This window comes from Typopeltis vanoorti, chromosome 26 (assembly GCF_054136105.1).
Source record: "Typopeltis vanoorti isolate ZY-2024b chromosome 26, IOZ_Tvanoo_1.0, whole genome shotgun sequence".
Taxonomy (NCBI): Eukaryota; Metazoa; Arthropoda; class Arachnida; order Uropygi; family Thelyphonidae; genus Typopeltis; species Typopeltis vanoorti.
In genome coordinates this window covers 21,177,695-21,191,993 of record NC_143574.1, presented here as the reverse complement: position 1 = coordinate 21,191,993, position 14,299 = coordinate 21,177,695, and the positions used below count along the sequence as shown (strand labels likewise).

At 38.1% G+C, this 14,299-nt stretch overlaps 1 protein-coding gene across 1 annotated transcript; it reads left to right on the top strand.

Annotated features, from left to right (window-relative positions):
* The first annotated feature begins 1,151 nt into the window (after nucleotides 1-1,151).
* LOC150092394 (very long chain fatty acid elongase AAEL008004-like) lies at nucleotides 1,152-13,897 on the top strand. Its single transcript, XM_090414983.1, has 8 exons — nucleotides 1,152-1,271; nucleotides 4,075-4,149; nucleotides 6,414-6,604; nucleotides 7,916-7,999; nucleotides 11,358-11,414; nucleotides 11,527-11,632; nucleotides 11,886-12,022; nucleotides 13,487-13,897. The coding sequence occupies exons 2-8, from the start codon at nucleotides 4,092-4,094 to the stop codon at nucleotides 13,730-13,732; spliced, it is 879 nt and encodes a 292-aa protein (XP_090271109.1). The 5' UTR covers nucleotides 1,152-1,271; nucleotides 4,075-4,091; the 3' UTR covers nucleotides 13,733-13,897.
* Nucleotides 13,898-14,299: the final 402 nt, after the last annotated feature.

The window sequence follows — 14,299 nt, the reverse complement described above, 5'->3', positions numbered from 1 at the left end:
ATTTAGCTAATCTGCCAGTGTCAATAAGTCACAAAATCTTTATTTCTAAATACAATTCCTGGCTTTCTTTAAAAAAAAAAACTTATAAAAATACGAACATGATAATGTTTAAGTTTCAACCCTAAATTCGGATCTTTATTTCGCGACTTATTGTAGTCAACTACTTCTTCTCCGTATAAGCCATCCTTCATGTATTGTCCCAAGAATTACAGCAAGCAATTTATTTAGTTGATTTATTAGAATCAAATTTCAAGATGTTTCTTCCCTTCCTCCTAATAATTATCCTAAGCGGTACTCAGGATTCAACAACAACATTACAATGCGTGCAGGTGTTATATAGGCAATTACCGTAGCTCAATAGGTTAAGTCAATGCTCTTTAACTGTACACTTGACATTGGCCGAACTTATCCATGGATTAATATATATATCTATATATATATATATATATATATATATTGTTTTTTTTTAATATATATATTTTTTCAAGTATGTATCATCATGGGCATCTGCTGTAACGAGTGTCCACTGTCTAAACAATATTAGACCTACAGTATATCCAGAATAACTTGGACTGAGTCTACTGCCATCTAGTGGCAAGTTGCCAATTTAGTGTGTTTGTTTGTATTTGGTATTATAACCAGTCACATAGTGAATAGTACGATAATGTCTTCATATGAGTTGACATTTGTTGCAATTTCCTGTCTCTCTCAATAGCGGTGTTTTATTGATCTGTAACACGGCATTACGTCAAGGTCAACACCTTTCTTTGCTCGTCCTGGTTTGTGAAAGTTCACATCATCGGTAGTTCGGAGTGCGGTGACGTCACCCAGACCGGTATTAACTGACGACCAATCGGCATAAGCAGCGATAGTAAAGCCCCTCTGGGATGCATCAGTCGTGAGCGTAATAAAGCCACGCGATTTAGTTCGTTCAAGCAGCCGTCGTTTTTTTTTTTTTTTTTTTCCGCAACCCCCCCCCCCCTTGTTCGCGCGTCTTGATTTTCAGCGCGCATGCGCTGATCTTTACCAATTGCAGAATCGTTCACGATGAGATTTTTCTCTCTGCCCACCCCACTCTCGGGTTAGATACTTAAAAGCAGAATTTCTAGGGTTGGCAAGTTAGTTGTGTGAAAATTTAGTTCCGCACAAGGGATTCCGAATCAAGGGGTGTTCAGAGAGAGAATTTACTGACCTTCCTACCCCCTCCCTGTAAGGGCACCGGCCAGGAGAGTAGGATTTAAACCAGTGAGGGGCCATCGCGACTGATTCAGGTAGGAAAATACATATTTCTATTAATATTTAATTTAAATACATTAGGGAAGAAAATATTTTCGCGACCAACTTTGAAATTTAACTTCAATAATAATTAATATATTTCTTGATCATATTTTAAATTATTCCAATGAATTTAAACTCACTTAGTATTACAACTCTAGGAAAATAAAGTTTACCTTCTACATTACCTCCGATTGTATCTTAGAACACCGTAACTGCTTGGAACAGGACGTTGCACTTTAAAGCCGATCTCACTACTTAACAACCTCCCCCCCCCCCCAACCCTCTGTATTATCGTCCAAAAATAGTGGAACCCTCGCGTGCGTGAAAATATGTAGTGTTAGTCACTTTTATTTTAGTCATTCTTTTAGCTTTCATATTAGTTACCTTGGTGATCAGTTGTAGGCTTAACTTATTCACTTGATAATACACTGTTCGTATGCCTTAGGGGACTGTCATCTTTTAGGGGGATGTTAGCATAATGCCCAGGGTATGCTAACCCAAGTCGAACGAAATAATGTTTACCAATCCTGCTTTTTATTTATTAAAAAATAATTAACGTGATACATTTGAATTGTAAATTTTGTTTTGTGAGTAAGTATACTCTTCTTGGTGTTAATTCCCTGTCTTTAAGGCGGGGGCTCTCTACAATCAAAGATCGTAGCTTAATAGAGCCAAAAGGATGAAACAGAAGCCCAAGGATCTTTTTTAGCTCAACCGGTAAAAATAGATTGATTGAAATGAGGTCTTATCAAGAAAATGACCAATTACAAAAATTCTCTGCGTGAATATAAATTTATTTTGATTTTTAATTTTATTTCGGATTTAACTCAACAAAACGCGTATGTTCGGGGGTGGGGGAAAGACTTAAATAAAATTAGAAGCTCAAACACGGACATACACCATCAGAAAAGCACACGTAATAAATACCCTTGCTAGCAAAGTTACTTTGCTAGCAAGGGTATAACAAGCAAGTTTAATAAGAATACACTAACATGAATCAACTATTAAAACGGCTTAGCAGTGTTAATGGCAGTGGAGGTCGAACATCCACCTTACATACTTTGTCTGTAGCATAAGACCTATACTATTTCAGCTAAATTCGAGCTGCGGAATCCAACTGCCTTTCCTTCGCTAGCAACCCACCCCATCCTCTTACGCTACAGCATGTTGTTAATGACCCCAGTTTCCTCTTTTGTATATATTTTAATTATGAAGTAGAATCAGTATGGGTTGCCTACTGGCTGTTCACGGTCTCCAAGAAGAGATTGACCTAGTAGCCTCGACTGCAACGCCATCTATATCTGGGTGAAAAGGTAGCGGCCAGCTGATAAAAAAACTTTTCTGAATATTTCCTTCTATCTTTTTTCTATTTTGTATTCCTTTTCAACTTTTTTTGATAGTGAATTAACCTGAATGCTAAGTTTCTATGTCATGGACAGCATTGAAAGGAGTCTACCTCTGAGCTAGTTTGTTGATCCATATAGCTGTAGAAGCATGGAAAATAGTTCGTGATAAGATTGAGAACTAGAATGTTAGTGCATCGACTTCTAAGAAGGCCGTTAAAAGAAAAAGGAAGAAATAAGGATTGGTTCTTAGCAAGTGATGGTCGCTGACCCTCTTTTTACACACCTTACTGCAGTTTATACCTTCAGTTTCTTGTCCTATATATTGCGAGCATCCCAATAAGAACCAGTTTCGTTTTATGTATTTAATGTAGAGCTTGTGCTTCCTCCAAAAAGTTAAATTATTCAAAGTCTACATCAAGGGGAAAGAGTGTGCTTTTATCAAGTCACTGGAAACAATGGTGGAATTTCAAAGTTGTGTTTATAATTATCGACAAAGCAATGGTTCCAAGGCTTGTTTGACTAAGGTAGCTATCGAAGTGATATGTCCGTGACAAATGCAGCTAGAAATGCATTGTTTAGAAAACTTTGAGAATTAAACATCACACTTCTAGTTGTCCAAAAGTTGGAATATTCTGATAAGCTAAATGTAACACTAGTCAAATATTGCTCCACTCCATGAGCTATCTCGATATGAAATGGTAACTATTGTCCCGGTACCCAGACAACACGTACCCCCCCCCCCCCATATAATGTCTATAATTGGCAATCCATTGTTCTCCACTTTTACAGAATAAAAACTAACTGGAAGGAAAATGCCATCCCATTTATATTAGCTAACGGAAATTAATGTAATGTTAGTGAACATGCCTTTCTTTATCCCAAAATTCGAATAGTAGGTGCTACAAAAACGTTGTTATTTTGCTAAAATAATAGTAATAATAAGTATTCAGTTCTGTCTAATATTTAGTTGAAGTTTAGACAAAAAAAATTACGAACCTTATAAAGGTCAATCTCTTCTAACCAATGAACATCTCCAAATTTGCTACATGAAGCAAATATTTTCTAATGTTGGCATAATTACCACTTTTATTACTAATGTTCAAACGATAAATATGATAATAAATCCAACCAGGAGGGATTACAGCTTCAAATTGATTTGCCAATAAAAGCAAATCATAAAGGGTAAAAAAAAAAAAAAAAAAAAAAGTTTTCGTTGAAACTAACAACAATGCATTGGTTGCTAGGTGATAGTCACGTGCTCATGATACAGTGAATCAACTATAATAGCACGGGAATAAAACACTTGACTGGTAGGCTATAAGAGTAGCGCCACCTGATGGCAATTTTCTAATTTTCTGTAGTATTAAGATTAGATTTCTGATTTAAATTGTTTTTTTTTTTTTTTTAATTGCACGCTCTGCATAACGTTTTGATTCTTAACTTTTTATAGGTTGTTGCAAAAGAAACATGGCGAATCTTATCAACACAACAGTGCATTTGTACAATGCCCTTATGTCGAAAGAAGGTAAGTCAATATTTAAATATTTCAAATGTATTTTTTTTTTTTATTTCTCTTGTCTTGCATTAAGGGAGTCAACCAATTTGCGATGCCTGATTTCGTCACTGCCATAAGATAAGAAAATTAATTTGGGCGAAAGAAAAGTATGCAGTTAGAAATGTCTTCGTGATAAGGATAAGCGAACTCGTTTCTTTTCACGCGCTGTATTAATAATAAAGGCGCAGTGGTGCATTAACATTCCTCATTCCTCGAATATTTTCGCTTCCTTTTCGCGTATACTTTGCCAGTGACCTCTTCTTAGCTACCTTTTTCCTTCTTCGCACGTCAACAGCGGTTAGTGGGTCAAGCTTTTTAGAACATTTCTCGGATGGGCGAACTCCACGTAAGAATATTAACCTCAGGCAAGTTTTCTCACTAAAGTTTCCTATCTAATTGGTGAGTTACGACGTCATTGCCGGAGTTCCGCGAAAGACTGGCGATTTGCTAACGAAACCTCCCGGGAATGAAGTACAAATACAATTTTCATGTAGCAAACTACGCTAATTAGGTCATCCATTGATTCAACGTGCTCACCCGAGGCTTGTTTTTCACTAGTTTGCTATTTGAGAAGGTCAGGTCACTAACCTGTTATGTAGTACAAGTGGCAATGGATTCTTCCTACCAATGATTCAAGCGAAGGTCACCGATGTTCTTTAACACGTGAATGATGGTTACGGTTCACTGGCAAGGAAACAAGATTAGGCCTAACAATGATAGTGAAAAATGCTGCTTTAAGACAACTGGATTTTTTTTTTCTTATTCAAGTGATGTGAGACATTGCTCAAAAAACTTCGATGTATATTTTTAAAGCAACTTTTGGAGGAACAAGTATAGCCTTTCTAATATTTTGACACTAATAAATGATTTTACTGTGTAAAACTTGCTTACACATACACCTAAGTTTTGGATGTACTCGACTCATCCCAGATTGATGGAAAGTTTTCTTGTTTCGCTACTAGCAGATAGGACCTGGCGCTGCTCTGATAGTTGCAGGCCCATTATAACTTAACGGCAACTAACATTCTTCAATTTTATGCCGAGAAACGTCTGAAATATCTTATTCTCCAAACGGAGGAGACTCAACAGCCGGCCCAAACTAGTCTCCAATTTTCACCTCGCTGAGATTGACTACATTCACACGGTAGACTGATATAAGCAATACTTGACTAACCCTAATTAATATTTTGCTGAATGATGCAAGATTACAAAGCTGGGTTTATTCTGGGAGGAAAAATGTTCCTCAAGGACAACTTCCAGCTATACCGGAAACTAATGGGGTAGATTTATACATCTTCCCTGTGTGTGTGATCAAATCATTTATGAAAGTATTTAAAAAAAAACTTTAAAAAAATCGTATTCGCCCATCATGACTGAAAGAATAGAGTTTAAAATTCTTTTTAGTGGGAATTTCAATAAGCATAGCATACTTATCGTATTTGCTGGCGTGTAATTCTAATAAATTAGTCTGGAGACTGCTGCAAGCCGAACGAGTAAATCGATCGGCGACCCATAACGTCTAATGAGAGTGAAGAATAAGAGCTTTCAAATGGTGGGGATAAAAGAAACTGAAAAGCGAACATACATCGGGATAACTGTGGCGTGACTATCGCTATGACAGCATTTGACTGCTGGCGAATTTCTCATTTCAAAAATGAACTTCCGGATGCTAATTTGCGACTATATTTGTGTGTGTAATTAGCTTAACATTTCTTTCCGAATCGATGATGCGCCGTAGTTAAAACGACGGGATGTTTGGGTGGCGGGGAGGGGGGGGGGGCGTCCTCGACCGCCGACAGACTTTGTTTCGCTTCGGTTCCGGAAGCGAAACAGCGGAGGTCACATACCAGCCAGCAGGTAGTCTAACGCCTGGAGTAAAATTGGGTGGCTGCTTTTAGACTTCGTCCCACCATGTAGGGGAGAAGAGAATTCGTTCATCATTCAATTCTTCTGTTTTTCTGCATCTCAAGATGACCGAGCGAGCTTTTGGATAATGAGATCCAATAAATTCCATAAAAATTAATCCTCAGAAGATTTAAGACCAAAATTTACGTAAAACCAGAAGCCCAAATATGATTTTTATTCTGTAATGCTCGTAAATTGGTTAAGACTACTCTACCATACCCAAATTGCATTGAAGTGATGATTCAATACTAATGCTTTACACAAAAAGATTAAAATAGGATATTATGAATCCATATTTTAAATGATTCATTTCTTGTACTTCGTAACAGATCCTCGATCCGCAGATTGGCCGCTGATGGGTAGTCCGTTCCCGATGCTGTCAGTCATCTTCTCCTATCTGTACTTCGTCAAGGTCCTGGGTCCAACTTGGATGAAAGAAAAAAAGCCTTTCGACATTAGCAAGATCATAGTTGCCTATAATATTGCCATGGTTATTCTCAGTGCCTTCTTTTTCTTTTACGTAAGTATGGCCCAAATCAGTTTCATTACAGCGTACTGTGACTCATCGCTTACGACATGTCAAATAACAAAGCGACCGATTATCGTTAATTGTAAAAGAAACAAAATTACCGCTAGGGCAAAAGCATCTCGAAGAACTACTTAAGCAACACGAAAGCTTAGGAAAATATTAAAATTGTAGCTACATTAGGTTTTTTGCACTGGCAGCTACAGTTTTGATAAACTAACTGAGACAATAAGCTTAGAGCCCACCGTTAACTCCAATATATAAACCCAAACTGCGCCGATGTGCCCTCAACTTCAACTTGACAAAAAAAAATCATCGGCAAACACCGATCTCGCGCACACATCGGTCAACATTAAGAACAAAATAGGCATTTTCACTTCCTGTATAAATAAACATGTACGTCCTGGTTTGTTGAGGCATTAAGGAGGCAACTGTAAGTAGGACTTAAGACCACAGTAAATATTATTCCCAAACAGAATTGTAGCCTATCTTGCTGTCGAGGCAGATAACTATTTCAATGATTTGTCTTTTTACCATAACAGCTGGTGCCCTCGATTTAGACGGTTCGTTGGCAGGGAGTCCGTACGCAAAGGTCGTAAATGGATGTTTCAAAGAGGGTAATGTCCTCCTGTATTTTTTTTTTTTTAAAACATAAAGGAGCCCAAAAAACATTTATTCTGTCACCACGATAGAATACAATAGACATCAGTAGGGATCTCCAGGAGTGTATGCGAACTTAACGTATGTGCAGGGGGGGGGGGGGGATGTTTCACATGCTCAACTCTTGCGCGCGCGCAAACCAACGATTGTTATGGGATGTTCCAATTTATAAACTTCTTCCGTATAGAGGATGGGTTGATTGAACTTGTAAACATGTATCGTCACACTCGCTGCCAACACTTTGCATTGCCTTTAACTATTTGCTTGTTGGGGGGTGAGTTTGCTCTCTTGTGAGTAAACAGCGGCCGGTTCGTTTACCAGATTATAACCCTCATTGTGGTATTACTAGCTGTTCGTTCAAGGGGTGGAATTTATGAACCATGAGCATTGTGGATGGCGCATCGCATTTGTAAACTGCTCGCCATACAACTTCTACAGCTCTCCTGTGTATATATACAAATAATTCACGTCTGTGTGTTTGGAGTTCACTTTCGTTACGAGTCACTTATCGGGAAAGCGGACATTTATTTCATTCAGTATCAATCCCTTTATCCCCACTACTACGAATTTGAAAATGGTGTTTTGCTTAAGCTGTAACTAATGCATACGTAAACAAATCATTGAAATTCGATTGTTTTGTTACAGGGAGGAAGTAAAACCTATCTGGGCGGAAAATTCAATTGGCTATGCGAACCTGTCAATTATAGTACAGATTCTGAAAATATGCTGGTAAGTAGCACACGACAGACCATAAAATTAAGATTATTATTTTGTAGTTCTTTAACACGGAATTATGAAAATTTCAAAAATTGATGCGATAGCAATATTAACTAATTTGTAATGCAGATAACACTGCTATAACCAGTAACAAATTATGGTCTTCCAAGTCTATCTTGAGCTAACTGGTAGATGTCTGATGGAGTTTTGCAGTTCAACTTACTGATGGTTTTACATATGTATTGCCAAAGTTGTTTGCATGGTCTTCCTCTACTGCGTTTGCCATCTTCTGGTTTGTACAGGATGAGGGATTCCATAAAGGGAGAGACTTCGGGATGTCTGAGTTGATGCCCAAGCCACCTGAGTTGTAGTTTTTTGACTATACTAACAAGTGGTTCTTGCTTAGCCAGATTTAGCACAGCAGAGTTAGTGACGCGGTCCATCCAGGTGTACCCAAGGATCAGTCTGAGACATGTAGTTCCAAAGGAGTTAATGAGATCTGTAGTTTTTTTGGTGCTTATTGTCCAGGTTTGAGAACCATACAAAAAATGGATATACTGGTTGCGTGGTATAGTCTTAATTTTGTCTTTAATGATGATTTCCAGATGGGGTGGAGTTTTATGGAAGACTAGAGCCAGCTGTTTACGTTTTTCTAATATCATTTTCTGTATTACTGATGTACGATCCAAGGTATTGAGAGTCCTTTACTCTTTCTAAGGGTTTATTGTTGATATGAAGTATAAAGTTTTCACAACCTATTGAGAACTCTTGACTTTTGGATGTTGATCTGCACACCAATAAGTTTAGCCTGTGCCTCTAGTAGACTGAGATGTTTTTTGTGCATTTGTTGGTTCTGTATCTACAGGGTGTCCCAAAATTCACGCAAGATTTAAATTTAGCGCCATTTGTGCGGTAAAGTGTTGCCAACGAGAAAGAAATAGACACCGTGACAGCTGACAGTTCAGGGTTATTAAAAATGACCATACACAGCGAAGAGAGTTCGTTGAATGGATTATGGAACACAACAAGTGAATGCTTATTTTTCGAACAAAATCATCTTCAGCGATGAGGCTCATTTTCATCTTGATGGCTTCGTTAATCGACAAAATTGTCGCATTTGGGGTTCAGAATATCCACGAGTGATTGTTGAGAAACAAATGCATCCACAACGTGTCACTGTTTGGTGCGGATTTTGGGCTGGAGGCATCATCGGTCCATTCTTCTTCGAAAATGTGGCTGGTAAGGCAATAACAGTTAATGGTGCTCGCTATCAAGACATGATAATCCAATTTTTTGTGCCTAAATTGCAAGATATGGATGTGGACGACATGTGGTTTCAACAAGACGGTGCCACATGCCATACAGCCCGAGAAACAATTCAATTATTGCATGAGTCATTTCCTGGTCGTGTAATTTCCCGTCTTGGTGATCAGAATTGGCCGCCCAGATCATGTGACTTAACGTTGGGGTTTTTGAAGTCTAAGGTTTATGCCAACAAGCCCACGACCACCCACGTCTTGAAGGAGGAAATTGAGCGCTGTATCAATGAAATTCAGCCACATTTATGCAAAACGGTCATGGAAAATTTCGACAAAAGAGTGCGTATGTGCCAGCAAAGCCGTGGAGGCCATTTACCCGATATGTTATTCCATACATAACCCTATACTGTATACTTTATGAATCAATAAGAAATTACAATTTTTAATTAAAAACCTGTGTTTTCTATCAAAATTACTTGTTGCGTGAATTTTGGGACACCCTGTATAAGTACAATGTCGTCAACAAAGCTAAGATCAGTTATTTGCATGGTGAGGGTGGATGTTTTAACGTTAAAACCTTCTATGTTGATGGTCCGGAAGAACTAAAATATAAGCAAGCCATAAATAGAGTTATGCAAGTCCGGTTAGCTTATCCATTCTCCAACCAGCAGGGATGTGCATTTGAATCTTTACTACAGACAGATGTTTTGTGAATTTTATCTAGTATGTACACCACCTTTACTGGAGATCTGAGTGGCTTTAAAATGCTATCTTAACATACACGAGATATTTCCATAAAGGTAAACTGAGGACTAGAATTTTTCCAGGTGCAAAACTTTTGCTGGGTCAAAGGTCAGATTGTGGGTCCATTCGCTTTCTTTGAGTAATGGCATATTGAATTTAATCATGAAGGAGGATGAGAAAATTTCATGTATGATTTAGGTAGGTTGCTAAAATCAAATGCACGGTTCTGTATACCGAGTATTGACCTGCGCCATATACGGAGTATGGCGATGACGTGACGTCTCCTGTAACAGGATGCGCAATAAGGATAGTGGGTCAACAGATCAATGAACAAACCATGAATCGAAAGACTGAATTTTTGGTAAGTAATAGCTATAAAATTTCCGGGTTTATTCATTAAAGGTAGAATCGAGCAGTTTTAGTGGGGAAAAAAAATATATTGGGAAATATAGAACGATACAAAATGCTATATTAATTTTTCATACATGAAAAAATCATTTTCATCTTTTAAAAAGAGGTACAGCTTAAGAGGAAAATTGACTTGATACTGTAATTTTCTTAAAGAATTTCTTTATGGTAATACCACACGAAGTTGAACGTATTGTTAGTTCCCTGGATGGACAAAGTTAAAAGCAACTTATCGCTATATTTTGAAGGTATACAGATGGTTGTTTATGAAATGGATAGATTAGAAAAGGGCTACTTCAAAAGACGACTGTACAGGTTCGCAGAAACATACATGAGAGTTTGGAGTTGGACTGCAAACTAGCTATTAAACATCTCAACAGATTTAGAGGAGAGTAAATCGGTGCTAATATTGACCATGGAACAGAAGGGGGTTGCAGTGATCTGAGAAGGGCCATCAATCCATCTTAATTGCTTTTCTGAACAGTTCGATTTCTGGAGAAGACTTAAGGGCCTAATCCTAAATGTGTGAAGAACTTTCAGAGGTTAAAAGGAGATGTATCTTTATGGTAAGGAAAAACCCCTTCTTAAAACCCCTGCTTTGAATTTCGGAAAGCCACCTACCCATGAAACTGCTTTTTCCTATACATCTATACCGATGGTAAAGTTTTTAATTTATAAATTAGGCACATTAAGAGTAACTGAAATAATATAGAACTATAACAACGTACTACAATAAAAATTTATGTGAATAAAATCTTAGCAAATGCAGGATACGTTTTATTATTTATTTTATGAAGTCAATTTTGCACCTTTTTTTAAAAGGAAGCACCTTCCAGCTTCTCTTTGGCATATCTGAATTGCCAATATCGCTACTCTTGAGCTTTGGAGCCATTATTGCTAATTTCAGTGTCTTATCGTACCCAAATATCTTCATGACAAGATCTCGTTTTTCTTTTCAGCTGGTCAGACTAGGATGGTGGTATCTACTCCTGAAAATAGCAGAATTCTCCGATACGGTAAGTCAAAATCGGCGTGAAGAATTAAACGACCTTGAGAATGATATTTTATAAATACTTGTCTGATCAATGCTTGATATTTATAAGTAACTTTTTTTTTCTTTATTTTCAGATATTCTTCGTGCTAAGAAAGAAATTTGATCACATAAGTACCCTTCATGTTGTTCACCACTCTCTCGTGGCTTGGGGTGTGTGGGTTGGACTAAAATTTGGTCCAGGTAATTTATTTTAATTTTTTATTTAAATAGAAATGACAGTAAGGAGTCTCAAATTCACTGAAGTCCCAATGATTGCCTACTCCTTTGACCATAATTTCCCAGCTACGTATAGCGGGAATTTATGGCATTTATAAAATAAAACGCCCTTGGGATTGAGTTTGAGAACTTGGCTTACAGCTGTTCCTATTGTGGTATTTCAGTACGATAATTGAACTAGTGCATTCTGTTAATTTCATTCTTCTTTACTCTTCAGGTGGCCACAACGCGTTTTTTCCATTCATCAACTGCTTCATTCACACCATTATGTATTCCTACTACTGTCTGGCGGCGCTGGGACCAGCCATGCGCAAATACTTGTGGTGGAAGAAATACCTCACTCAATTCCAGATGGTGAGTACCGGAATCTCTTAATAGATAGTGAACAAAGAAATGTAAGTAAAGTTAGTGAGCCTATGGTGTTTAACAGGAGCAAGTTTGACGGTGGCAGTAATCAAATCCACATGGCTCGGCCGAGTGGATTGTGTACCCACTCTTCAATAGGCTGTGGATTTCATTGCTGGTTTTTGGTGTACTGGTTCACAGTTTCGCGTTCTGGATTGGCTCCTAGTCAAATAATTTAAGTGGGCCTGTACACCCTCTGTCCAAAAAGAAACCGAACCCTTTTCGAAAATGGAAGGAACTAGTGGCGCCACCTGTTGTATCTTTTTGTTGTCGAAAGCGGCAACCTTTTTAGTGTTGTGTCAACTGTTTATGACCTTTGCTTCATTAGAAGCCGAGTTATAGTGCCAAGAGTGACGGTGTGTTTGGACGAACGGTCGGAAAATGAGTTTCAAACAGAAAGCTGCGATTGACTTTTGTGTTAAACTTGCGTAAAAGTTTCACCAAAACGCATCAGATGCTTCAAAAAGCATACAGTGATGAATGCTTAACCCGTACTCAAGTTTACGAGTGGTTGGAGCGATTTCAAAGTGGTCGTCAGACGCTTGAGGACGACGAAAAGCTGGACCAACCAAAAACTGGACTGAGCTAAGTTAACATCCAAAATAGTACGTGATTTCATCAAGGAAAACCCGAAATCGTCCGTGAGATTGATTGAAGATGAATTGGGGATTCAAAATGAACTGTGCACAACATTTTGAACGAGGGTTTGGGCCTTCGTAAATTGAATTCGCGATTTGTTCCCCACAAGTTGACCGACGACCAAAAAATGTATCGAATTGAACACTGCAAGGACCTCATTAAAACAGCTCGTAAGGACTCAAACTTCCTTGAAACGATCGTTACTAGTACGAAACGTCGTGTTTTGAGTAAGAGTCCGAAACAAAGCGCCAGAGTGCTGAGTGGAGACCACCAGAAGAGGGACATCCGAAAAAAAGTCGCTTGGAGAAGTCAAAAGTAAAGACAATGCTGATTTATTTCTACGATTCCAAGAGCAATGAATTCGTTCTTCCTAGCCAAACGGTCAATGGTGAATTTTATCTCGAAGTTTGAAGCGATTGATAGCGAGAATTCGTCGCGTACGGTATGAATATTCTGACGACCGACCGTTCGTCAAAACACACTGTCGCTCTTGGCACTATAACTTGGCTGCTAATGAAACAAATGTCATAAACAGTTGACCCAACACCAATGAAGGTTGCCGCTTTCGACAACAAAAAGATACAACAGGTGGCGCCACTAGTTCGTTCCATTTTCGAAAAGGTTCGGTTTCTTTTTGGACAGGGTGCAAAATGAAAATGCCGATATGAAATAAGTTTGATATTTCATGCTACATTTTCTACTTTTTTTTATATGGTATATAATTAGCATTACTTTGTTTTTAACCCTCGTCTGATCTTAATTTCTTTCTTGCAGATCCAGTTCGTGATAGCAATTGTCCATGCCAGTATTCCACTCTTCTATGACTGTGGATTCCAACCTGTATTCGTCTACATCCTCATATTCCACGCAATCCTCTTCTTGGCCATGTTCTACAACTTCTACAGAAAAGCCTACAATGCTAACAAACATTCAGCACGTTATCATAGTCGCAAGAAGGGAGGCTTCAACGAATACACCAATGGTTCGATACGCAGGCCAATAGGAGAAAAAAGTGACTAAATGTAGAAACGTTCTTTTGTATTGCCATATTATTGAAAGTTATTGTTAATTGCTTCAACAGAGGACTGAGCCAAACTTTTGCAAGGCAGTAACATCCCGAAATTTTGTGGTCAAGATGGAAATGAATCCCTTGGACATCGTAACGTAAACCATCCTTTAACAGACGACAAAGAGGGCTTTATATGATAGTGTTATTGTTGAAAGATGTTGAATCAGTGTTAATTGTTGGAACTAACAGCAGCTGCTCGTGCGCTCTTGACTCTTTAGAAGCGGACTCATATTGTTGAAAATGAATAGTTGACTTTTTATAAAAAAGTTCGCAATACTTTGATTTGGCTGCTGTTGGTTGGTTGCCAGGAGCGACCGTCTTCTCTAGACTTCTGCAGCGAGCTGTATATAATGTTACTGATATCTGCAACTAACATCTGTGTACAGTTTTAGTACTAAATCTTCAACCGGAATCCTGGTTGCATTTCAACTATCATGTACAAAAACTGATCTTTCAAGTGAATCAGATTTAAAAATACGAACAGTTTCCGAACACGATTTCAAAGATGTTCTACTGGT

What these genes read in the sequence shown, in the direction of transcription:
- LOC150092394 (XM_090414983.1), top strand. Translation starts at nt 4,092, where the DNA reads ATGGCGAATCTTATCAACACAACAGTGCATTTGTACAATGCCCTTATG. An exon ending in TGCCCTTATGTCGAAAGAAG is followed by an intron (nt 4,150 to 6,413) that starts GTAAGTCAATAT and finishes ACTTCGTAACAG; the next exon opens with ATCCTCGATCCGCAGATTGG. An exon ending in ACCTCACTCAATTCCAGATG is followed by an intron (nt 12,023 to 13,486) that starts GTGAGTACCGGA and finishes TCTTTCTTGCAG; the next exon opens with ATCCAGTTCGTGATAGCAAT.